At 36.4% G+C, this 27,934-nt stretch overlaps 1 protein-coding gene across 1 annotated transcript in view; it reads right to left on the bottom strand.

Annotated features, from left to right (window-relative positions):
- LOC131678889 (inactive dipeptidyl peptidase 10) overlaps positions 1-27,934 on the bottom strand; it is a 565,731-nt gene that overhangs the window by 396,742 nt on the left and 141,055 nt on the right. Inside the window, exon 2 of the mRNA XM_058959306.1 lies at positions 8,990-9,908. Within this exon, the coding sequence (XP_058815289.1) occupies positions 8,990-9,019 (30 nt within the window). The 5' untranslated portion in view covers positions 9,020-9,908. The remainder of the gene's footprint in view (positions 1-8,989; positions 9,909-27,934) is intronic.

Below are 27,934 nucleotides of genomic sequence, written 5' to 3'. Positions count from 1 at the left end.
ATCTGTCGAGATCAGTGAGTAGCAGAAGCAAGAAGTGGTGCTCCAGCCAAATACGGTGATTATAAAATTATTGATGATTCGCATAGGACCGAGCATTCATAATGTGGAACATTTTCTGAAGTTGTAAATGGAGGTTAGACTTTCGGAAACCGCCTTCATCGAGTTCTACCATGTCAGGCATTTAGCGCTCAACAAATTAGTCTAGACGAAAGCATTCATTTCAAACAACTTAAAACACACGGTTGTGTGTGACAATGCTATAATAAGGATCCTTCTACAGGGTGTTTGGTTCATGGTTAAGAATCTCTCGAGGGGTTATTTACTGTCATATTTGGAGAAAAAAGCGTTCTACACATACCGTCAAATCTCAACCGTATAACTCTGTATTTTTGAACTTTTTGTGTAAAAAAACTTATTTATCTTAAAATACCTATAACGCGAAAAGTATACCTCGTATTTTAAATCTTTTAGTTCTATTGGAAAGGTGAAAAAATTTTCATTGAATGGTGTTCTCATATCTTTCAGGAAATAAGTTTTAATTTCCTTTAGTTGTATAGTAGTTAAAAGTTAGTGTTTTTGATGAGGTTTTTGTTAATTTTCTCAAAATAATGAAATATGATTGAAATTGCTTCAATCTATTATTTAAAAGTTGAGTTTGAGGACGATTCATAATTTGATCTTCAACATGATATACCAATCTCTTCTCGTTTCCTTGTAATTCCACTTCTAAACTTTTCCTGTAATCGACTTGCAAGTTCTTAAAAGACTCTAATCTTTAAAATATGCTTTATATCGCTATTACCAGGGCTTCATTGGAAAGCTGAGAAAATTTCCCTTCGATGTATGTACAGATATCTTTTAGTTAAGTGTACTAAATGACTTTTTACTAGTAAAATTACACAAAATTTCCGTTTTTTGAGTTTTGTAATTATTCTAGTCATTAATCAACTAAATTAATCGTCACTATTGTTTATTTGGTGCCCCTTAACATTTTCTATAACTTGTTATTCGACACTTTATCCCTATCGCATTTCATTTCGCTGCAATTTAATAGTTAACACAGCATGACCTCATCACAAATGTAGGCCCTAGTAACACTTTAGGTTTTAAGGTAGTTTTATAACAACTCATAAAGCTTAGACTGCTCTTGTAGCGTACTATAAAACTTGAATTGTTACTTGGGGTGGGTTCGAAATCGTTGTTTTTGCATATGAAACGAGGAGATAAAAATGATTTTGCTTCGAAACTAACAGAGATAATTGAATGGAGTCAAAGAAAGAATTGTAGAACTTGCTGAGATGCATTAATTCCATGACAATAATGGTGATATTTATTATTTACTTTTTTAAGAAAATAAGGAAAATGCTAATAATAACACTAACTTTAAACTCATTAACTTCTAAAAAATACTAAATTCACTTAACTGCAAGGTCCTGGCTTTCGAAAAAAAAGAAATGAATTTATGTATGTATTAGTGAATATGAGATAAAAATATCCAAGTTCAATAACCCAAACACTTGAAAACAAGACAAGATAAGTGTATCATGTCAAAGAACAAATTATGCAACTCTTCAAGTCTAACAGTTTGAATTATTAAAATGGTGATGTTAACTATTAAGATTTTAGCGAAATGAACGAAAAATCGATCAAAATTGTTAAATTTTAAATAAATTACTGTGAAAAGGTTATTTAAGCTCATTAGCTGAAACAATTGAGGACATTTTTCGATGGGAAATTTTCTCACCTATCCAATGGTTCTAAAAGATTTGAAATACAAAGTATATGTTATGAATTAGAGCTATTTGAAGACAACAAAGTTCAATAACTTAGTAACGGTTGAGATTTGATGATGTGTGTAGAACGATTTTTTTCTCCAAATATGACCTTCAATCATCTTTCGAGAGGTTCTTAACCATGAACCAAACACCCTGTATATATGGACGATGAGAAAATCAATGTTTCCCTACAAGATCGGATACCGTTTACTTGCAGATTAATGTCACATTTGGGAGAAATGGAATCCAATCGGAAAATCAATTATTGAGGGTGAGAAGCAAGAAAAAATCAGATATTCGCGAACATAAAGGCAGCAACTACAATGATAACATGGAAATGTACAATAGCGAGATAGAAATGAACAACTTACCCCCCCCCCCCCCCCCCCCCCTCCAAGACATAGTTGGTGAGGAACAAAATATTTCTTCGCCTCGTAAACAGGTTTCCAAAGGAAATGGCTAAGCGCTTGCGCGAGATATGCTTTAAGCTCGTTATATTATTTTTATTGTTAACAAGGAAAAAATATAAAAGACCCACGACCCCGTTTGTTATTTTTAAATGATAAGTTTTTGAATTCCACACAATTTTGAATTTTTGTATTAGGTCATTGAATATTGGGCACTCTGTACTCCGTACTTTTCTATTCAAAAAGTATTTCAATTTGTCTGAGAGCGATTCAGCCGAGAAGACAGTTTTTATATCGCGTCATTTTAACGCAATATCATTTTTATTGACGCTTCATTTCATTTTTACGAGGAATTCGTTCCGTACTAATAAATTGTTAATACGTTAATCCGTGATATCTGCAACAGACGTGTAAAAGAAAATTATTTTAAAAGTGGACGGGTCAAAAAGTGGAAAAACAATAGGCTATCACGAAGAGCGACTAAAATGTTGGGACTGATTGAATCTATAAGCCAATAAAATGGGATAAGTGTTTCGATTTCATGTCTTCAGTATGTGACAGTTTTTCGTTCTGTTTTTCCTCATCATGGAATAAAATGAGAGATATAATCTTAAATAAGAGAGAAAAGAGAGGAAAAAAATCAACCAATCGAAATCGACTCAAGATCACTCTTCTGTCTTTTCTATACACTCAACATGAGTGCTTTTGGAATTGCGCTCTGATCTTCTCATTTCGTCTTCGTTATCTGTACAGCTTTGATACATTAGGTACAACAACTTTAATTGAAACTTTTCCCAAATAGTGGTAAAACAACTTGTAATCATACAAACATTACAACTTCAAGAAGTCATACATCTCTTCCAATCTTGATGAAAAAATCAAGAGCTAATTATTTTTATTCCAAAACAAATCAATTGCTGAGCAGATTAGCGTCAACATATTTGTTTAACGAATTGACAAAAAGTTTTGCAAAAGTTACACAGGAAACGGATAATTTGCTGTAATTTAAAAACAGACAACTCTAAAAGAAACTCTCTTAGGCAAATTAGATGTAAGTGCGATGTGTTCTCTTCCATGTGTCATATTCATTTTTGTAATTAGAAAAATTTCTAACTTGTAAATAATAATAATCAAATTTAATTCGTCGATGCACTATAGCCTTTCTTGTAACAGACAACATATTTTTAGGGTTTTTTAGTGTCTATTGTCTTAGTTTTGGAATTGTTTCCACTGAGAACTTTTCATAATTACGTTCAGTTTCCAGTGACTATCTCAAGTCATCAGAATTAAAACATTTATGCAATAATTTTTAAGCCCCTCCCGAAACAAAATCCTGGCTACGGGCCTGGTTTACATCACCGGGCCTGTGTTTAATTACCCACAAAAAATCACGCGCTCACTTCGTCACCTGCACGCGGGTAGAGGAAAGTATTTTCCACATTACAACTTGGCGCACAGTGAGACGAAAACGAAAAGTCGGATCTAGACCGGGTAGAAAATCGGCATTATGACAAGTGCATGCGATCACTGCGAGAAAACCGTCAAATCGGACGATGACTTTATCGAATGCATGGGATTTTGCAAAAATGTGTTGCATATGCAGTGCGGGAAACTACTCAACAAGCCGTTCTTGAAAAAACTTGCCGAAAACCCAAATTTATTTTTAATGTGCAATGAATGTGTCAAGTTGATGAAGTTTGCTCGCTTTCGCGACACCGTTTCCTCGCTTGGATGTGTTATCGCTGCTATCTCTGGGAAAACGGATGACGTCTGTGCTGAACTAAAGGCAGAGTTATCAAAAAATAACCAGCAAATTTTGCACCTCGCCAGAAAGGTTTCAACAGCCACTCCAGTCCGGCCAAATTCCGGTACCTCTCGACCACATCAGAAACGTCGTCGCGAGGATGGCCCTGATCCGAACAGTATTCTTGTCGGCGGTCGAAAGCTAGTCGATAATAGCAACATTCTCCCACTGCGTTGCTCTGGATGTATCTTTCCCGCTTTCATCCCAGCGTTAGCAAGGAGACTGTCGAAAAAATGTCCAAAGAAGGACTAAACTGCAACGAGAAAATAAAGGTTATTCCGGTTGTTAAAAAAGGCATAGACGTCAGTACTCTGAACTTCATATCCTTCAAAGTTGGAGTTCACCCAAAGTACCGTGAAGCAGCTCTTAACCCTGACACATAGCCGCAAGGCATATTGTTCAGGGAATTTGAGGATAGCCGTACCCAGAACATTTGGTGCCCACCGACTGATTTTCCTCCGCCCTCGAAAGCCGCATGTATTCCGCTAATGCAGCCCGGCCCATCAACTCTACAGAGGACTCCGCAACGGTTGGCAATGCTACTATACCAAGCTACACCGCCATTGTGAAGGAGTGTCGACGCTGATCGCATACTGGGACGCAACGCAGTTGGTACAATGGAAGCCCTCGATCCCCCCGCTACAGTCGAGCCCTTGCAGCCAGCGTTCAGCAGTCCCGGTCGTCCCGGTCCTGTATGTGTGGGTGGAGAAGGGGTCTTCCAAGCCGCCTTTCTCGGCAAGTATTATACAAATTGTAACGATACAACGGTTGAACCGATTCACGCTTCTAGTTCATCGTCCAACTCTCGCCGTAAGCTACTACTGTCCCGTTCCACAGTGGATCCACTCCATACAAAAGCTGGAAAAAACCTCAAAAGTAGTTTAAAATGTCTGAAAATATCATCTAAGGGTAATTTTGGTGCACTGAACTCGATTTTGATTAAATTAGGACGCTAAAATGAAAATTAGATATCCTAGGGTGGTTCTAAAAGTTTTTTTTTTATTTCGCAAAAGTGAATTTTATTAACTTCTCAAAACAGATACTTCGTAAGTGAACAGAAACATTTTGATTTCCTTGGGTAGTCCTTAGTAACGAGTTAGATAGGGTGGTTCCAATTTATCGAAATCTGGTGAATAAAAAATGATGTAATTTTATAAATTTGTTTGTAGATCTTCAGTCCAATCTGAATACCATCGTAGAAAAAATAATCCCTTCATAGCTCTTTTTTACTTATTTATAAACGTATGCGTTTAGAATAGTTATAAAAGATAGCACATCTTAAGGTGTTTGATAGAATGCCTTAAATTTGTATTGGTTTATTTATTTATAGTTATCGCCAATGCTATTAAAACATGACAGGTTTATTTGATTTTGATGAAGATCTCAATTCATGCTCTACTATGCTCTATTCACAGTTGCTCATACGATGCATACTGCAGCAAAGCCGCTCAATACTTTTCCATTGATTTTCAATTCCAATGATGATATAAATATCGCTCCTTCTGGGTACTGACTTGGTTTTGCGTACGAAAGCATCCTGAGCATTTTTACTATATTCCTGCCTATACTTTTCACTGTATGTGTATGCTTTGAAATAGAGGCGTGAGCGTTTTTGCATGAAGCTCTCACCAATTAGGAAGTGAATTATTGAGGGAGATTTTGAATTTGGTTGTGATAGCTTCAATAGGGAGTTTGCACTTGAAAATAAATGTTGCATTACTGGCCAATAACTAAAAATCGGGTAAAAAAGAACACTTCTCAAACTCACGTGTTTACTTTACATCGGTCACCAGTAAAGCCAACGACTAATACCTACCAAAGAGATAGGATTCATGGAAAGATATAATAATAGTTGCAGTTAGTTTGCCTCGTTGACTTGTATTTATTTGAATTTTTCTATACTGCCGATAACTGTGAAAATGTAGAAACAAGAGTCATAGTTGCAAGACGGTTAAGACATACTTATATTTGTATCAAAGGAAATCGCCCCAAACCCTGAATTTACAAGCAGTGTTTAGAGAAGAAATCCACCGGTAAAAAATAATGCAAAGCTTCATGAAATCAAAAAATAACATGCGTCTCCATTAAAAAACTAATTTTACAAATGTCCAAATATTAACCTTCGGCGCAAAACGGCGCAAGATGGCACTATGATTTTTGAAAACTAGATAAAATTCTACGTCAGTTGTACTAGATGAGATCCTTCAACACGGTTTTACCGATAAAGAGATGACACTCTGAATGTAAATAAGTCCGCGTTAAACAACATAGTTATAATGATTTTATTGGTAACTTTTCAAATACTCATTATTTCACAAATTAAAATACACCATTGCATTCCTGAGATGATTTTCTATTAGAAACGCCTATATATGTTGTTAAATTAACGTTGTAGTACCTATTGGAGCGAGATGAATTAGAATGTACAAAAACTTTTTGTCACTCAAATTCTTGCAGATTTTCAAGACCTTGTACGGTTCAAAAAATGTAGCACTTATATCTTTCAATCGATTGACTCAAAAATTTGGTGCATACAGCTTTAGGTAATTTACATTTAGAAAAAAATATAAAAGTGGTGAAAATCGATAATAAATTTTGGAGGTTTTGGCCGGCCCGGCCCCACTGTGCGTTCCACAGTGGCACGAGGAGTGACAAAAGCCTAAAAACCAATGTCTTGTAATTCTTTTGTAAATATTTATTTTGTTTTTCTCTCAGTTTAAATAAAAGTATCCCAAATCTTTACGATAATAGGATTAAAAATGAATTTTTAATATGTCATTGAAGCAAGTGATGTCGGGAATTTCTGTTCAATTCAATTCATTAGAATTGGTAGTACCTTCGAATTTTAAACGACGATATCTCAAGAACTACACAGCCGATTGGAGCAATTTTAAGTTTATTGAAAAGAAGAATGGATATGCTAAACTATAGCTGTGAGATTTTTGTACAAAACTAATTAATGTTTGTTCTGCATCAAAAAAACCCAATTGAAAAATTTTATGTCATATCAGTAATTTATACATCTTCCAATTTTTGAGATGGTCTCCCATACTTATCATGAAACTGACTCAAAATTTACTGTAGTTTCAAGATATATAGGCCTCATCTTGCGCATTTTTGCGCCGTAGTTGGCATATCTATGTTTTTGAAAATGCCCACATGGAGACGCCCTGTAGCTAATAAATCTCCTTACAAAATGGTTGCCTAAACAGCTTCATATTCCTGAAATATTAGTGATTTTTACTAGTTTTGTCAACCATTTCTGCTATCCAATGTGATTGGCTACTATGATTAAGGTGTATATTAACCCTTTAACGACCAACGCCTTTAAATGGGTTTACATAAAAGTAGTCGAAAAAATGAAATAAGGAATTTCAAAACTGATAGCAGAAATAGATTCAGCGACCCAAAATTAGTTAAAACCCCAAGTTTTAGCCACATAAACCAATTTTTATAATTTTGTCACAACTTTGTATGAAGAGGTGCCACTGTGCGTTACTGCCCTCCGCATCGCAGCATCGGGGTTCAACGCATACTGAGACGCACCGCAGTTGGCACCGCGCCGTGCAGGAGCGGGGGCGAAAGGAAAGTGGCGGGATAGTGAGTAGTAAAATTTAACAAAAGTACAGTAGAAATAAGAGAAAAGGCATGGGAAGAGTTTCGATTTAAAGCATAGTAGAGGAAAGGAAGTTAGAAGAGAGGAGGAACAATAGGAGTTCAGACCAATATATGTTTATTAATTTTAGTTAAGGGCCGTACACAAATGACGTAGCTTTTGTTCAGCGATTTTTGACCCCTTTCACCACCTCGTAGCATTTGGTCACAAAATTTTAACCTCCCCCTTGTAAAAAACGTAGCATTCAACTTCCTCCTGGGGTAGGGGTCTGAAAAATTGATTTTAAAATGAACATTGTACAATTCGTAATACGTAATAACCTTATTTAATGAATATCCGTTTTGGTGGACAATTTTTGTTTGGAATCAAACAAATCAAGCAATTAAACAAAATCGGTCATAAATTTAATAAAGTCAATCAAAACAGAGTGACTGCATTGCTCGAGCGATCACAAGACAAAGTATAACATTGGTAATGCTATAGTGAGACTATAAAACTAATTGAATTCTAGAAAGGGGTCATTGAAGCAGAGATGGTCTCGATTTTACCCGTAACAATGTATCATACGCTCCTATCATAACGTTGTCTGCAGTGCATCCATTCAAATTATGGTGCAAGGATATTTTCACTCGAAAGCAGATTTGTCGCAGCAAAGAAGCACCAATTGAACCACTACAGAATCTCCAGAGACAGATTCTCACTTTTGTCCTTCAAACTTTCATAGCACCGAGCACCAATGAACAGAGTAACGTTTGGAACTGCACCGTACACGACTGACGACCGTCCGACACGCTTCGTTGGTAGTAGCTGAGCGTGTCCCCAACTGCTGGGTACTTTGTGTTCTGTTCGGTTTTTTCTCTCCCATATTCCATCCAGTGCTGTCGATTGTGGAGAAAATATGCGACAAATTGAATTAACGTAAGGGAATAACTAGCTTAGCTGGGATGAAAATTGAATAAATAGTCGCGAGTAAATACGCAGCTTACGGTATCATTACTGTAATGGAAGTTTTTTCTTTGAAAAGAATGCATAAAGTGGAAAAGGAGGAGCTCCTGTGGGATGAGAAAATAGTTTGGTCAAGTAGACGCTATTGAAATAGCGTAATAATTTACTGGAGCGTTGTGTAATTCAGTGGCTTGTAATATACAATCGAATAAATGTAATACAAGAAAAATCGGAGGATGAGAAGTGATAACCTAATTTATGTAAACCGCTTAAACTTTCCTGGCAGTGTGACAACAAAAAATGAGAAGTGAACGAAGTTTCTATTCCTTATTTGCATCCTAAAAGCTTTACACAGATACAGCATATATTGTAAAGTAAAAATGTTGTCACCATTAAAAAGATATGAAGAGCAAGAATTAATCAGTCTTTGGAAACCACATACCTCATCATCATAGTTATCCGCCTCCGTCATTGTGCTTCCGTTTGCCTACACAGCCTCGCTCCTTCTGAAAAGCCGCGAAAAACCTATTCGCAATATGAATCTGCGTTTATTGATTTTTCCTATTCACAAACACTCGCACACGGAACAGATCGATCTGCTTCACGAAAATGTGCTCATATTTATTCACATTTTTCATATCAAAGATAAGCACTCACAAGCACCACCACTGCCAGCAACTGTCCATCGACGGACGACGGCAGACACATCACCCTCTTCTACGAAATCTGACCACAATTAGTTACACTCGATCAAACTCGTTGCCGGTCACTTAATTCGCTTTCACTATCTTCCGAGAAAATTTTCCCCCCGCCGAAGGGGTGTTGTATACCATCTCACTACCTTCCCGTCCCGTCGTCGTCGACCCGATGGTTAATGTGTTTGGCTATTAATTTGGCATTGTTTGCATTTTCGCTGGTCACTACTGTCGGGACTTCCCGGTAAGAGGACACGCCGCGTCAAGTCGATACAAGACAGACACTGATGGTATCACAGTCTCAACGTATCGAAAGTAGTAGTAAAAGGAAAGATTGGACACACGTCTGGTCTCGCTAGAGCTGGATTAGACGTTCGCTCTACTTCTGGCTTCCCTTTCCGGTCTTACTCTATTAACGCGAATTGAGCACTTTTTTCGGTGAGACGTGGTCAGTTGAAGGGACACTTCCGAGTTTTTTTTCCAGCTGTTCAGTGGAGCAGAAGGTGAAGAGTGGCACGTCCCAGCGTTTTACGACGACAGACTTGATTAGACAACGATTAGCGATTCATTTTGGCTTCCGGTTCGGTTTTTTTTTCTTTCTATCACTCCTCCGATGATTTTTGTGCTTGATAGAGTAAAGTTGTGAAATCCTTGTATCAAGTTGAGCTGAAAATGGAGAAGAAATGTAACGTTTGTATTAGGAGTTATATTTTCATTGTTCAACAAAATTCGGAAGACAGTTAAACCATGGCTTTAGTCAAGAGTGAATTTTCATTCTGAAAATAAAAACTTTGTTTAAAATTGGGTCTTTTTCACTCTGAAGTGTGCGTTGAGGGTTTAGATTCCAGTAACGAGTTTATGCAACAAAGTGAAAAGTTGCATCCGAGTCTAGAAGCAGTTGGATATCCCTCCTGATATTCAAAAAAGAAAGGTGAAAGAGTGAACGATTTCAATTTGACAACTTTTCAATAAGCTTTCTGAGGTTGAAAACTTCTACCAGATATTGAGCAAAGTATTTGATTGCTAAGGGACTTTGAGAATAAGTTTCGACCGGATTAGTGGATTACGATGCAGTGAGTGACAACGCAGAATCGTTTTTTACGGAATCACGCGTTGATTCTTCATATCGTTCCACTTTCATTCCAATAATTACGTATGGTGCCAAAAGACAAACTAATCAATACCAGTTGTAAATTTGCTCTTCTTGATAGCAACAACAACAGCACACTCAAGTTTTGCGCGTTTCTGTGTACCAATGCTGATCACAGACAAACTGACATAACACTGTGAAGAAATCTCTCCAGAAACACCGTTCCAATCATTTTGCCGATATACTAGCTCCACTTTTTACGCACAATAAAAAAACTCATTAGCAAATTGGTTGGACCAACTAAGCGGACTACAAACACCCTGCGTTTCCTTTTAACAATATGTAGTTGATGGAGACGTTTGGTCGATTGTGAGATGATTTCGTCAAGACACCCGTTCATTAACACTGCCACGAAATCAAACGTATCTCAGATCGGCTAACTTCCAAGCCTGATTGTATTGATCTCGTTATACGTATTATGACATATGTCTGCGCGACAGGTTCTGGCACTGGTCATGAGCAGGGATGCCAAAGGTACTGGTAAACTACATTTTTTTCGTTATATTTACATTTGCACAAGCCGTACAGCCCGCTACAGCGACGCATCGCTACAGCTTTTGCCAGAACGGTAGCCAAATCGAGTACATTTTCCCGTAGAGCAGTAGAATACATTTTTGTTTTGCTGCTGTACTCCGACTGCTCGGTCAGAGTGTGGCGTAGTAATGTTTGTTCTCTCGCTTTGTACACTTTTCTCTGCGTAGTCAAAGGGAGAGGCCCGCATACGAAAGCGATGATGCCGGTCGTGGCGTAAACGAATCGCATTTATTGCCGTAGTTTGTGATTGAATATATTGAATAGATTAAAAATATTAAAAGGTGTAAAATAAGGAAAGAGAAGCTGTACCGCTCGCGTCTGGTGGCTGTACTGGGAGCAGTATTTCTTCGTCATGTTACTGCTTTGCTTACAGACTGCCGTACAGCGCTGGGCGTCCTGCAATAGCAAACGACGGCAGCGTCAAAAGAGAAATGAGAATGTAGGCAGAAAAAATACAGCCGCAGAAAAGGTAGGCATTTTGCATCCTTGGTCATGAGCATCACTTCCCTGAAATATACAGGGCGGTTTCTGTTCCACTGTTTTAGAAACTGTACAAAGTTCAAAATGTCTGTGTTGGTGTGCTAGTTTGACCTGTATCATATAAATGTTCGTATAAGTACCGTGCAGTAGCGGATTAATGAAAAGTTAGATGCAATCTAAAATTAATCGTTTTTAAATTTTTTGAGATGTAGATGAACCTAAATTACATATTTTCCAAGTTTTCAAAAATAAAAGTTGAATATTATTACGTGTTACTAGGAGCTTAAAATCAATAGTTTTGGACATTTTGAGCGCTTATCAAAATACGACTGGGTCAAGGTCAAAATGGTTATTTTCACTATTTATTATAAAATAAATGTTTAGGATTTTCTCAAATACCGCGTGAAATTTCCTTTGGATTTTGAGTGAGATTTCACTTGAAGTTTTGTGTAAAATTTCGCATGAAAATCCGCGCGACCTGAAATTGTGCTTGGAATTCTGTGTGAAATCCCACATGACATTCAGAGTGAAATTTCAAGTGAAACTCCCGTGAAATTTTAGGCAAAATTCCGCGTGAAATTTCAGCACAGATTCACCGTGAAATTTCGCGTACAATTCCGCATACAAATCCACGTGAAATTTCACATAAGAATCCGTGTGAAACATCACGTGAAATACAGTATGACATTTATCTCGAAATTTCACGCGAAATTTAACGTGGAATATTGCGAGAAATTATACTTGAACTTCTGCATAAAAATGCATGTTGAATTTCATACAATCCTCGCGAAATTTCACATGAAATGTCACGTGAAATTTCAAGAGAAATTCCGCGCGAAATTTCACGTAAAATTTCAGGCGGAATTTCAGGTGAAATTACACGTGGAATTTCACGTTAAATCTGAGGTTGAATTTAACAATTTCATGTGCATTTTCACGCGGAACATCAAGTAATATTTCACGCGAATTTGACTCAGAATTTCACGAGCCGTTTCATGATAAATTATACATGAATTTCACGTGAACTTTCACGAGGAATTTCATGTGCAAATTCACACGTCAAGTTTTACGAGGAATTTAACGTGAAATTTAAAACAGTATTTCGTGAAATTTAAAACAGTATTTCACGCGGAATTTCACGCTGATTTTTTCGTCATGTTTCACACGGTATTTCACGTGATATTTTGAACGGAATTTCGCGATTAATTTCATACGGAATTTTACATAGAAACCCACGTGGAATTTCACAGGAAATTTCGCGCGGAAATTCACGTGAAATCGCGCGAAAATTCATGCGGTATTTTACGCTGAATTTTAGGGGAAACTTCACGTGTAAGTCCACGTGAAATATCGCGCGGAGTGTCACGCGCCATTTCACGTGCAGTTACGTGTGCGAATGCGGACGGAATTTCACGTGAAATTGCATCTTGAATTTCACGTGAAATTGAACGACGAATGTCTCGCAAAATTTTGTGTGATATTTTACGCGACATTATACGTAAAATTTCACGCGGGATTTATGCGAAATTTCACTTAAAATTTAACGTGAAATTTCACGTGAAATTTAACTTGAAAGTCCACGTATAATTAGTCGAGGGATTCCGTGTGAAATTCTGCGTGACCCTTCACGTGAAATTTCATATTAAATCTCACGTGACGCTCACGTAAAATTTTGCGTGAAATTCCGAATAATATCCGCACAAAATTTCACGCGAAATCATACGAAAAGTCTCGCGCGTTATTTCGCATGATATCAAGTGAAATTTCAAGTGGAATTTCACTCGGTATTTCACGGGAATTTTGCGTCAAACTTAGCGCAGAATTTCACGAGAAATTTCACCAAGTATTTCACGTGATATTTCACTCGGATTTTCAAGTGAGGATTTTACGCAGAATTTCACGTGAAGTTTCACGCAGAATTTTTCTCGGAATTTTACGTGACGTTTCACACGGAATTTCACATGAAACTTCAAGCTTAATACCCTGTGTAATTTTACATGAAATTTTACGTTAAATTTCACGTAAATTCCACGTTGAATTTCACATTAAATTGTATGTAAATTTCACGTGAAATTTCACAGAGAATTTAGAATTAAATTTCGAGTTGAATTTCATGTTACATTGTACGAGGAATTCATATGAAATTTCACGTTGAATTTCACGTGAAATTTCACGTGTAATTTCACGCTGAGAGTCATGTGTATTTTGGCACAGAATTTCACGCGGAATTTTACGTGTAATTTCATGCGCAATTTCACTTGTAATATCACGCGAAATTTCACCTGCAACTTCACGCGGATATTATTCGGAAAGTTACGCAAAATTTTACGTGACTTTCACGTGAAATTTAACGCAAACTTTCACGTGAAGTATCACGCGGAGATTCACATGGAATTTCTCGATAAATTTCACCTGAAAGTCGTTCCGGAATTCCAAATAGAATTTCACGCGGAATATCACGTGAAATTGTACTTTGAATTTCACATCATATTTTATGCGGAATTTCACGTGAAACTTCACGCAATTTTTTTGTGAAAATTGCATGCAAAATTTCACTTGATGTTCAACGCCATATTTCACGCAGAATTTGACGTGGATTTTCATACCGAAATTCCACGTGAAATTCCTCGGAAAGTTTTATGTGTGTTTTTCACGCGAAATTTCACGCAGAACTGTACACGGAACATCACGTAGAATTTCGCTTGGAATTTCACGTGACATTTTACTGGAATTGACCCTTAAATTAATCTCGCAGTTTTGCGTGAATTTCAAGTGAAGTTTTGTGTGAATTTTACGTGATATTTTGCGTTAAATTTCACGAAAATTTCATGCAGAATTTCACGTGAAATTTCAGGCGAAATTTTACTTAGAACTTTGTGTAAAATTTACGAGGAATATCACGTGGCGGTTAATGTGACATTTCGTAAAAAATATCAAGCAGAATTTCAAGCGGATTTTAATGCGGAATTTGATATAAACTATCACGTTAAATTTCCACGTCAAATTTCACGTTAAATTTTACCTGAAGCTTATCGTGAAATTTCGTGTGAAATTCCGCATGAAAATCCACGTGTGATTCTTCGTGAAATTCCGCGCGAAATTTTGCGTTGAACACAACATGACATTTTGCGTGAAATTTTACGCAAAATTCCACATGAAGACTTACGTGAAATCCCGCCTGTCATATGACGTGAAATTCAATATAAAATTTCACCTGAAATTCCACTTGGAGTTTCGGATAAAATTTCACGTGAAATTTGGGGAAAGTTTTGCCTGAAATTTATCATGAGGCTCCGCATAAAAATCCAGGTAGAATTCCTTGTGGGATTCCTCGCGAAAATCCCGCGTAATCTTCCGACTGAAAATTTCATTAAATTCAACCTGAAATTTCACGTGGAACCGTATATGAAGTTTCACGTGAAATTCCGTGTGAAATGTCACGTGAAATCACGTGTGAAAATTCACGCAAAACTGCAAGATTAATTCAAATTTTAGGTAATTTTCAGGTAAAAAGACGCGTGAAATTCCACGCGATATTCTGCGTGAAATGTCGTGTTGAAAACCAAGTGAAATTTTGCATGCAATTTCACAAAAAAATTCGCATGAAGTTTCACGTGAAATTCCGCATAAAATATGATGTAAAATTCAATATAATATTTCACATGATATTCCGCGTTAAATTCTATTTGAAATTCCGGGACGAATTTCACGTGCAATTATTCGAGAAATTTCGCAAAAAGTTTTTCTTAGAATTCACGAAAAAAATTGTGTTAAGTTTCACGTGAGACTTCGAGTGAAATTTTCGGAGAGACCCGTGAAACTCCGCATTAAATGTCACGTGATATCACCCCTGAAAATTACCGCATAACTGTGCGTTAAATTCAACGATAAATTTCAAGTAAAATTCAACATAAAATTTCTCGTGAAATTTCGCGTAAAGTTTCGAGAGAAATTCAACATGGAATTTCACGCAAAATCCAACGTGAAATTGCACGCGAAATCCCACGTGAATCATCACATTTCAGACGAAATTTAACGTAAAATTTCACCCAGAATTTGTATGAAGTTTGTATGAAATTTCACCTGCTGTTTACTACGAAATTTCACGTGAAATTTAATGCGAAATTTCACGCGGAATTTTTAAACGGGATTTAACGTGAAATTTCGCGTGAAGCAGCCGTGAAATTTCGCGCGAAATTTTGAATGAAGTTCTGCATTAAAATGCAGGTCAAACTTCATACGAACTTTCACGTGAAATTTCACGTTAGATTCTGCGCTATATAATACGCTTTATTTCTCTTTAGTTTTTAATTAAAACTATTTTTTCTCTATTATTGAATTTTTTTGAAGCTATCTTTGTGGCGTAAAGAGCACATAACCTATAACTTAATTAGTTATGAAATTTGGGTCTCATCAGAATCCTACACTAGCTTAGTGACAGAAAAAAACTAGCGCCGGATTTCCACAAGCTATAAAAAAAACGAAAATACTATTTGTGTTTCTGAGCAAACCACTAGTCCTGCGTTAGTTAGTGTCGGATTCTGATGAGACGAAGTTGGAACGTAAATTCCATGAAAACTTAAAAATATGAGATTTTTCAGTTTTTTTTATGCCATTTTCCTAAATTCAAACTGTTTTCTATTTGTTTGATTCATCAGTATTCAGTAACTACAAATTTAAGTTTCAAAAATCCTATTGAATTTTCTGTTTCAGACAATTTTATCAAGAGTTATCTTGTCTTATGTCTACTCTTTGAACGCTCGTATCTATGGTTCTGCGTCACCAATTTTTGTTTTCGTTCATAATGAAGGCATAAATTAACTTTAACATTACACAAGAGGTCCATTTGTTGCCTTGCCTTCAAAATCGTAAAACAAAGTTAATTTCGGGTTGAGCACTTTACACCAGACGCCCAATCTTAATACTGAAAAATATAATTTTGTCGCTAACCTAGTGTGGTAAAGAGTTGTTGTCTTTTTCAAATCCCCCCGTTTTTTTCTTCAACATCTCTTCCCCTTCGCATAGTTAAAGGCCAGCTTCAATAAACGAGCGAGCTGTCATAAAGTTTTATTGGAGTTTAGGCAGTTTTTGTACTGGAGGTTCATCCTTGTCATTTTTTTTCGATTGAGAACTCTAGTATATCAGACACGAACCAAACCCGTTTCCTTTTTCAATTTTAAATCTCAAGATCGAGTTCATGCAGGATTTGGGTCTAGTTGCAGTTTTCGGATACCGGAACCTATCAACAAATTTGAAATTTAAATCATATGCCCGCGTCATGACTGGTTATCTTATTTTCAAATTCTCGTTTCCCCAAAATTATAATTTTCGGGGATAGCTTGAATAAAAATATATTCTGATTGAGAATCAATTTTCTTAGCAAGGAAAGATGCTGACGATTATATCATCATTTCCTTGAGTGTCAACAGGATCATTGCACTAACCCGTATTTAATCAAACAGTCCAACAGAAACAGAAGGTCTGAAATAGGATTGTGGTATCAAGACTTATTTTATTACTTTGTGTGCTAGTTTTAAAGATGCCATTCCACGGTAACAAAAATATTCATCAATTCCTATTACCCTTAATAAGTCATGAAACGGCTTTTTATGCGGTCAAAGACAACTCGCCGCAAACAAAAAATTCACATGACCCAGCTGGCAATCCGAGTAAACATAATTTGCCGCAGTTTATTGACACAGTTCCGTCTGGCGATTTGTTTCCGACTTTTCCGAGATTAGCGTTGTTGGTCGAGCTGGATGGCAGGCTACCGAAAAGCAACAGTGCACTGCGCACGTTTCCCTACTCAACAACCCCCTTCCAGCAGACTACTGTTCCGGATTTTCCGGGAGTTTGCCCAAACCTTTTCAAACGTTGCTTCCGTAATTTTATGTTTTGACACCAGGAAGCAATCAGACTGAAAGTAGACATTTTCACGCGTCGAAGCACCAAGGAAGGAAAATGTTGCACATCCAGCAGAATTGGGCTTTTATCTGTACCTACCTATAGCCAGCACGACAGAAGATAGGAAGCACGTCGTTCGTTAACTGATCCCATCATTTTTATGTCGATCCTTTTATTGGAATCGGAGCTGGGTTGTATTTTTTTGCTTTTTGTGTTGTGTTTATAACCGAATGGAGCCATAATAAAGTTTGATCAGGGTGCGACGGCTTTCAGTTTCAGCTTCGATTCTGAGCTTTGGAAGTGTTGCAATAAATTTGAATAACACTCTACATGAAGAGAATCGATTTCGAGGAAATGGGGGAAAATTATATTGCAAGTTGTGTGTGTTTGCTACTTTTGACCACGATGATTGATGTGTGTTTCCTTTTGAAGTAAATAGTAAATTATATCGAAATAAATTGATTTGCAATTTCAAAATTTCGGAGAAATATCTTAATAGGAGAATTGAACTGCGGATGGATAGCTTGACATGTTGTGGAGCAATTTCTCATCTGAATTATTGTAACGATAGGCATATAGCACAAAGTTGAGATAAAGGTCAATGAAGGGTGTAGGGTATGGAAAAGATATTTGGTTGAAATGAACTTAGTACAGGATCAGTTGCACACGTGGATCACCTATTGTGGCATATCAAATCACTTTGATGATTATCTTAAATTTTATTTGATAATTATCTATGTATTTTTATGATCGTGTCCACTGGAAAACAGACAGAGAAAGAATGGCCGGAACCGGTGAGAATGAAGAAACGGTAAAAATTCACCTTTTTTTATTGGAAACACCGAGAAAAGATATGTCCTCAAGCAGGAATCGAACCTGCGATCTCCCAGCCTCTAGTTGGGTGCGTTTACCATTCCGCCATCGAGGAACTGAGATAATGTTATCACAAATTCCCAATAGTATCGTGATTACTGCGGCAGCCTCCAATTCCTCCCAATTGACTTATCGACCCCCAATGTCTCCTATAAGCAGATCGTCACCTCTCCCTCTCATCGATCGGGCCAAATCACTCTCGTTATCTATTTTTAGCTCCAGTGGACTGCGCTCAAGGTTTGAGATATTTATTATCACTTTTTGCCCCCTACCTACCTACACGTTATACATCAAACACCACTGCACGACCAGAAAGTAACTGTTTGGGCCGGAGTGGGCTCCAAAACAATCATCGGTCCTTTGTTTTCAAAGAGGGAGAGACCATCCAGCTGGCGCACCCTGTAAATTTTAGTCAAATATTTCTCTAATTAGCATGTGTTCCTGATTTGATAAAACTAGACAAAAGAGACATCCAATTTCGGAAAAAGTCACCTATTCTCTTCCAATGAACACTTCGCTGAGTCATTCCACCCTTGAAATCAATCGATATAATGTTCATAAGAGTGATATAAAGAAATGACCCCTATATGATATTATTGAAAATGCATATGAATTGTTTTGAAATGCACTTTTAACCCTCCGGCACTTGCGTGAATGGCTTCCCGAATGAGCAGGAGCTGGTGCTAAAAGATGAGTTCGCTAGAGTTTCTGAAGGTGTCGCACTAAATACAACGGCGCGAGCGCCGGTGGCTTAAGAAAAACTAACTGATCAAATTCCAAAAATATGAACAAATTAGATCCGGGAAAAAATAACGACTAAAGTGCAAGTAAACTGCTTTTAACTTATAGCGATGGTTTCAATGGCACAAATTTGCCTTATGCTAAGAACGCTTCAGTTGAAGCTTCAATTCCAGAATTAGTAGAGGCATTGGATAATTCAATTCGTTTCGTTTGAGTGTTGCGAATTCTACACGTAAATTAGTGAGAATTACAATCAGAGTTTATGCATTGGACAGGTAGTTGATCTCACTGAATTCATGTCACACATATTCCTGTATAACTACAAATGACACTGAGTTGTACTGGAAACCCCAATATACATTTTTCATAATCAATGTGACTAAAAGCATATTTATTTGCGAAAAAATACGTTCATATAGTTTCAAGAATGTTCGTGTCTCAAAGCAGTCCAAGGTCACTTTCAATACTAACTGGCTTTTCGATGAATACTTATTCTGGTAGTTTGAACCATTTCTTTGCAATGGTATTGGTATAGCACTCATTAACCCATATCTCCAGAACGAGAATTCCGAACGAAACAATTCACAAGTAATAAGGATGGGTGGAAAGAGACTGCATTGTAATCGACTAAATGTACGGCTTTTGTGCCATCGACAATAATATAATTGCCAACATAGCCTGGATAAAATATATTGGCTTAAATGAAACGTTCTCCGTATGCAGTTGGGGATTTGTGCCTTTGTGCCGCGTTAAAATACTGGCCCTGAAAATTCTATTCTGTACAAAAATAATTTTTCAGATATCTTTGACCAAAAAGCTTTCTGTTAATTCCAAAACAAATTCCTGATTTTTAGATTTCCTGATGACTAATTAAGGCCCATCCAGGCCCGACGAGAGGGGGGGTCAGGGGGGGCAACTACCCTGTGGCCCGGGTCTGTTTTGGGGGCCCGCATTTTTAACTGAATTAAATTTATTTTAATTTAATTGATGAAGTTTATTGTTTCTGTCGACACTGTAAATATATTACAATCAACTACTTCAACTTAAGCGGCATTAATTGGGTTCGCAATAATACATCATTTCTGTACCCAGACTCATCACACTCATCAACTAACACGTGTATCACTCAGCTACTCGACGGTTACAGCACCGCGGGGCTAGTTCAACTATGTGACGGCACTAATGACAACAACTGTATTTTGGATCTTTGCTTTGGAAGCCAGGAGCTCTCCGATCACTTTGCCGTTTGTCGTACTCCAGCTCCTCTCGTTAAACTATGCCAACACCACCCTGCTCTTCATTGTTTTCTCCGAAAATGTGTACCTTGTACATTCTAAGATACCACTGAGAAACTGACATATGCCTATCGCAAGACAGATATTCGAGGAATGCACCTTTTCTTGTCTCGTATCAATTGGAATGAAATCTTGCCACAATCTGATGCAAACGCAGCGGCTGAAATTGTTTCGAACGTACTGATTTATGCTATCGACCAGTTTACTCCTAAAAAACTCAATCATGGCTGTGAATATCCTCTATGGTCGAATCGTACACTAAAAAAGTTTAAATCGGCCAAAAGGTCAGCTCTAAAAAAGTTTTCAAAATGCCGAACCGATATGCTAAAGAATCAGAATCTTCTTAAATCATTGTTACAAGAGACTTAATAAGTCTCTCTTCAATTCCTACCTTCATCGTATTCAGAGCCACCTTCGTAACAATCCAAAAAAGTTTTGGAATTACGTTAATGAACAGAGGCGTGAGTCAGGTTTACCCACTTCTATGTCGCTGGGTGATTTAGAAGCGACTTCATTGCCGGACATCTGTGAGTTATTTCGTCAACAATTCAGCAGTGTTTTTACCAATGATACTCGTAATAATCAACAAGTCTCCGCAGCAGCCGACAACATTCCCCGTAGGACTAGTATTGGACCTCATTTCACGATATCTTCCGATATTGTGCAAAAAGCTTGCACAAAACTCAAGTGTTCTAACACTCCTGGACCTGACGGAATCCCATCATCTATCATTAAAAAATGCTCGTCGTCGCTTTGCCTACCTCTGTCCGTCGTTTTCAATATATCGTTAAGTTCCGGAGTGTTTCCTACCATCTGGAAATCATCTTACGTTTTTCCGGTTTATAAAAAAGGATCCAAAAGCGAAGTTCCCAATTACCGAGGAATCGCATCTTTATGTGCACTATCGAAATTATCGGAGCTCATCGTTTTCGAGTTTTTGACACATTGTTGTTCTAGATACATCTCAGAAACTCAACACGGTTTCATTCCCAGGCGATCTACTTGCACTAATTTAGTAGCCTACACCTCATTTATCGCTCGCTCGCTACAGGATCGATTGCAGGCTGATGCAATATACACCGATCTGTCGGCCGCCTTCAATAAAATCAACCAATGGCTTCGATCTTACTTGTCAGGCCGTAAAATGTCTGTTAAAATCGGTAATCATTTATCCTCATCCTTCGACGTAACGTCCGGCGTACCTCAAGGCAGCCATATCGGTCCTTATATTTTCCTTCTATACATAAACGATCTGGATTCATTGATTAAGTGCTTCAAGGTGTCTTATGCCGATGACTATAAGTTATTCCATGTAGTTAAAAGTTACTCTGATGCTTTGTTTTTGCAATCTCAGTTAGACATTTTAGCTAATTGCTGCATGACTAACAGGATGGTTTTGAATGCCTCGAAGTGTTCTGTGATTACGTTTGCACGAAAACGCTCCATCGTAACATTCGACTACACTATCTTGCAAAACAAATTAAAAAGAGAAACTACAGTGAAAGATTTAGTGGTTCTTGTGGATTCAAAGCTTACATTTAAGGATCACATTGCTTTTATCTCGTCTAAGGCTTCGCGTAATCTAGGAGTTATTTTTAGGGTTACTAAGCATTTCACTAACGTACAGTGCTTAAAAACGTTGTACTGCTCGCTCGTTCGTTCCACACTGGAATACGCCGCCGTTGTTTGGGCTCCTTTCTACAAGAACAGCATTCAACGCATCGAGAGTATTGAGCGTAAATTTGTGCGTTTTGCGCTGCGCCACCTGCCTTGGAGCGATCCCTACAATCTGCCCAGATACGAAGATCGTTGCAACCTTATTGGTCTTGAAACACTGTCTTTGCGCCGCAATGTGACCAAAGCGTCTTTTGTCTCTGATCTGTTATTGTCTCGCATTGACTGCCCTGATTTACTCCGTATTCTCAACATTGATATTCGCCTCCGAAACCTTCGTTCCTACTCTTTTGTCCGTCTTCCAGTGTCTCGTACTAATTATGGCAAAAATGAACCCGTCAGTAGCATGTGTAGAGTGTTCAATCAATGTTACAATGTCTTTGACTTCAATTTGTCTCGCACTTCTTTAAAAAAATTGTTTTCGCGCACCCTTTCCCAAACCTGATAGTGTTAGCCAATTTTTATGTTAATGTTAATACTTTACCTATGTAAGATAGAGTTTAAGAAGTGTTTATTTTAAGCAGTGTTTAGTGTTAGTCATTGTATCATTTGGTTTGTTTGTTAAATGTTGATACCTAGAGGTTTTGTGCCTACGGGAGAAGGAGCTTTTGAAAATCCACTCTCGCGGGTTTTTCCCTCTCAATAATAATAACTACGTTCCAATCGTTCCAATGGTTTTCTGAAGTACGTGAACGTAACCCAATTAGATTCATTTAACAGTGCAATAGAACCATTCTGGTTTCATTTATCGCAAGTGTTTGTCAAAGTGTACAGTATGAAGTTGTTTACAATTTATCATATTCTTAACTAATGTTACTAATAAAAGTTGGATATTTTCGGAATGGGGTTGACGAGTAGATGACGAAAATCAATGAATGAAGCCACTTTGAAAACCAAGATGGCGAATTCCAGTTAAGACATCTCTATAACCTAAAATATTGACATTTTCGAAAAAAGATAATCATAGAATAGATATAGGTATATTGATTTGTGATGCGGATGATATGATTACAGAAAACTTCTCTGAACCAGAAGACGCTATATTGGCCTTCAAAAGGGCATCGCTCATCTACTCGGCCAACCCGCTTAAAAATACCCTCATAGTTTATACAGATATTGTTTGAAATAGCTCCAAGGTACCATTTCTATCATCAACTCATTAGGCTCGTTTCAAAAATTCTCAATTTGTTTGGGTTATCGAGATTATTGTTCAATCGGAAGTCTCCATCCTGGATTTCAAAAAGGTGTCAAATATCCATTTTCATCATGTACTTGTCAAGCCCGTTCCGGAAATACCCATATTGTTAGGGTTATCGATAATGTTGCTCAACCAACGAATTTTGATATAAATGTGAAGCGAATTTTTTACGATCTAAATCCCACAAAACGAACTAATTCAATTTACGAACCCTTGGCTTGGTCCGTAAATAGAGGTTCCAGTGTACACATTTGATGCAGAAAAATGTGGGAATTGAACTAGATACTTATTCTACCTATTAGTATTCACCAAAAGTTGAAACTCTTTCTCTCACAACTCTCTGTCTCAGTCTTTTTAACAGCAGACGTCGCTGTTGGATCCCATTCATCGCATTCGGAATGTTTTCTCTCTGAATGTTAGCGCAAACGTAACAACTGATTCCAAAACCGATTTTACCATGTTCAGAAACCAATAAAGAAAATTCGTTCAGGTCATAGTGACAACTGCAATAGCTGCATCCAGTGCCTCAAAATCATCAACATGTACCAACAATAAGAAACAAGGCAGCATCAGTGGTGCGAAATTTTACATTCAGTTGCCTATTTCTGATTAATTTGCTGAATTCAATATTCAGTTTCAATGCTTCCCTCATTCATTCACTTCCAAACTGACTGAAATTTTATGCAGAATCGAATGGTTGAGTGCAGAGGAAATATAAATTCATTCACAAACCAAAGTATTCATTTGTTATTATGTGGACAGTTTGAAGGCAGAAGTGCTTTTACATTTTCGAGCATAACTGAACTGCATAATCTATATCTGGTGCACTTTTGCTTGATGATCTCAGAGCGGACGGACGAGGAAAACAAACAAACCTTCGATTCATCGCGGCGGGCATAAATAGAATTTTATTTCTCTTTCAAGCTCACGAAGGGATGTCAATTTTTCTAAGCTCGGATTCTGAGCAGCATTAACGATGGTAGCATTAACGTGCGTCAAGGGAGCATGAACGATGGCGATATGGACTGTATGGCAATGTCGCAAAAAAGGTTTCCAATTGCATTGGCAAATCGGACGCAAGTCGTTCTAATGGCCAGCCACAAACAAATATTCCTTTATTATTTTTATTTTTTTCATCTATTACTTATTTAAAATACTGACGACTCTGGTAAGCTAACGCATTGAATCGTATCAAATAAACAATTTTCATAAAAAATAGTTTAATTGAAACGGTTGCATTTGTATAGTTCCTCTAATCGATGTTGAAATAAGAAGTCATATATGGTACGGCCCGTCAGTACTTCGAACCCCGGGGCCCGGCGCGGCTCTCGACGGCCCTGGGCCCATCAATAAAGTAGAAACAACCCGAAAATCCTAAAAACGCCGTCAAGAAAAGAAGAACGAGAACGTGCTCTTTGCAATGCGATTTTCACAAGCATTTTAGAATATGCTGAAACAATGGTTTTGGAATTCGTGAAATTCGTTTTATTCATATACTCAATTTAAATAACTTTCTTAAAATTTTATTTTATATGCTCATTTTTCCAGTTCATTTATTTCATGGATTATATTCGTTTTGTTTATTTTTTGCATTTTTGACTAATTTTAAATATATGATCATTTCATTTTAATGATTTTTTCATTTAGCATTGTTTTTATTCATTTTGTTTATTTGACCCAATTTTATCTATTATATTCATTTCATTCTTTGTATGCATTCCGATCAATTTATTATCTCATGCATATTATTCGAATCATTCATTTAGCTTATTTTACACACTTTGTTCGTTTTATGCAATTTTATAATATTTTTCCGGTTCACACTTTTATTCATTTTAATAATCTGACTAATTTTGTTCAGTCATTCACTTTATTCATTTCATCTAGAACATTAATTAGACATCATATAATTTTTTTGTAAATTCTATTAATTTTTAATATTGCTGATTTTTTCATTTTAATAATTAAACTACTTAAAAAAATGATAAAATGTGTAGACAGAAAACATACAAATTCTTCATTTTGTTTATTTTATCCATTCCGCTCATTTTATTGATATTATTAATCCTCTGGTTATCCTGTTATTTCTGAACAACAATGTTTTCAAAAAGCTATAACTTTGAGGTTAGACAAGATTTCAACAAAGTAAAACTAATAATTGTGACTATCACCGTTTATTTGAGATTTAATAGTTACAAGAAATATCCGTAGAACTGAAGCCATTGCAATTTGTCTGATTGGATACTACTGGAACAGTGCTGAGACATTTTCAGTAATCGGTGAAAAATATTATTTTGATGTATCATCGTTTTCTTCAAATATTTTTGAAAACTGATAAATCTTATCAATTTGGACTGCTTTCGGCTACCTTTTCTGCCCGATCGAACTAATGAAAACTTTGCAGGAGATGTGTATTAAGGATTGGTATGTAAAAATCAGCAGCTTCTAACACTGCTTGAGAAGCATCTATTTTGATCAAAACAGGTTTTTCGTGTTTCTTTACTCTAACACTTTTAAGAAAAGTGGTTTTGGAACCTTATATGTGCTAGAAAATATTAGGTATGAATGAATTAATATTGTTCATATTATTTATCTTATTATTCCAATTTTATGGTTTTATTCATATTAATTTTATTTATTTTAATCATTTTATTAAATGGTTAGTTTTTCCCAGTTCACATATTTTATTCAGTTTCTTCATTTTATCAATTCGGTTTAGTCAGTTCTCTTTGTTATTGTATAACAGTTTGTTATCTTGAAACCATTTAATTTACTCTCCTAATTTCATAACTTATTTAATAATTTTCATTTGAGCTAATTTGATTTATTTATTTTGTTAATTTGATTTATGTTAATCATTCTATCCATTTTATAAATATCTTTTTTATTCTTTTGCTTCATATTTATTTTAAATTTTTATTTGATTTTTCTTTGATTTATTCAGTTTATTCGAAGTGTTATTCGTGCAGGACTCGAAACTGTGCTTATCTCACATCTAGTTGCTGGTAAACTTAGCGTGGCAAACTAATGAATATTACAACAGTGATACGTGTAAGAAATGTCTCATCTCACTGATAGGTGGATTAAATCGATTAAATTAAGTGGATTCAAAATAAAGTGAAATTTGCTTCCAAATGTTTGAGCGGCGATACTTCAATGCCACCGTGGCGTTGTTGTGCCGCGTTTCCTGCCGCTAATATCATTTCGCTTGATTGTCTGATGCTCTTAGAACCTCTTGATCACATGGGATATGAATCAATGTGCGATTTCGAACAGCTCTACTACCGATTCATCGATAAAAGGCATTGGGATATTGATGAAACAATGCGAATATATAATTTGAACTACAGTGAAGACCCGTTTAATTCAGCCCCTTGGTGAAATTTAGGCTTATAAAACGGGACATTAGACTGGTTGAATTTTTGATTTTTAGCTCCACCAAGCTTTATTGATTCCTTTTATAAAGTTTAGTAATTTTGCAAATTTTGGTACCGATCGGTTGTGTCTACGGATCCTCCAAAAATTTGAAAGTTTATATGGAAATTAGTATGCAAAATCGGTTAAGATTGAAAATACATTCTTAAAAAATCACCTCATCAATCAATTCATGAGAACACTTTATATTTCTAATGGTATTTTTCTACAGAACACATTCGTGGAACATTTTAAGTTTGAAAAAAATCGCTGAGAAAAGTTATTCACTAAAGATTATACAAGTGTAAACTAGGCTTACCACCCACCGCTTCCGTATGGCAGATGCAGCCATTCAAACAGGGTTGCTATGATTAATAATAAAATCCACTTGTTTTGATGTCATGCTGCTTCTTTAGGTAATAACTTTTCTTAGCGAATTTTCACAAACTTACAATGTTCCACGAATGTGTTCTGTAGAAGAATACCTTTAGAAATATATAGTGTTCTCATGAATTGATTAATGAGGTGATTTTTTAAGAATTTATTTAAAATTTTAACCGATTTTCCATACTAATTCCCATATAAACTTTAATATTTTTGGAGGATCCGTAGACGCAACCGATTGGTACCTTAATTTGCACAATTACTAAGGGCCATAAAAGGAATCAGTAGAGCTTGGTGGAGCTAAAAGTCAAAAATTGAACCAGTCTACGGGACATTGACCAAATCGGGGCATATATTTTTCTTTCTCTTTAAGAAACAGAAGCATTGAGAATATTCCTCTTCAGTCCCTAGATCCTCATAGCCCTTTCTGATTATTTAGTCTAAATTACCCTTAAGGAAAACAGAGCAAAATTCATAAAAAATTGAATTTTTTTGCATATTTCGTATCTCTAAGATGAGAAAAATATGCTCAAGAAAGGCTTTACTCTAACTCAACTTGATTCATCTGCTAGAGCCTATCAAACTACCACCTATCAATTATCATACGAAGCTGATAAAATCGGGTCAAAAAGCTGATAAAATTAAGGGTAGATTAAATGAGGGGAGGAATTCCACGAAGATCCGTCCGAAAATCATTAAAATCGTGACCGACCATCTTAGATTCCGATGAAACTTTGCACGTTTCACCGTCATGGAAGACTAATTTTTTTCCACAGGTAATAAGATTATTTTGACTCAAGAGAAACTTTTCAAAAGGGCGTAAACGTTTCTACATGTATGAATTTCAAAAAAAAATTGTTCGATTACTGTATTTTATGCAGCAAAACTATCTAAGAACGAGTTACAGGGAATGAATACTTCTGTCTGAAAAAATATACACTGAAAAAAATGTTGTCATTTTTCAAAAAAAAAAACAAAAATTTATGATAAAAATTTAAATTGCGAAAAAACTCATTTTTTTAAATTTTTTTATATTTTGCTATCA

This window comes from Topomyia yanbarensis, chromosome 2 (genome assembly GCF_030247195.1).
Source record: "Topomyia yanbarensis strain Yona2022 chromosome 2, ASM3024719v1, whole genome shotgun sequence".
Classification (NCBI taxonomy): Eukaryota; Metazoa; Arthropoda; class Insecta; order Diptera; family Culicidae; genus Topomyia; species Topomyia yanbarensis.
This window is presented reverse-complemented; position numbering and strand designations above follow the sequence as displayed.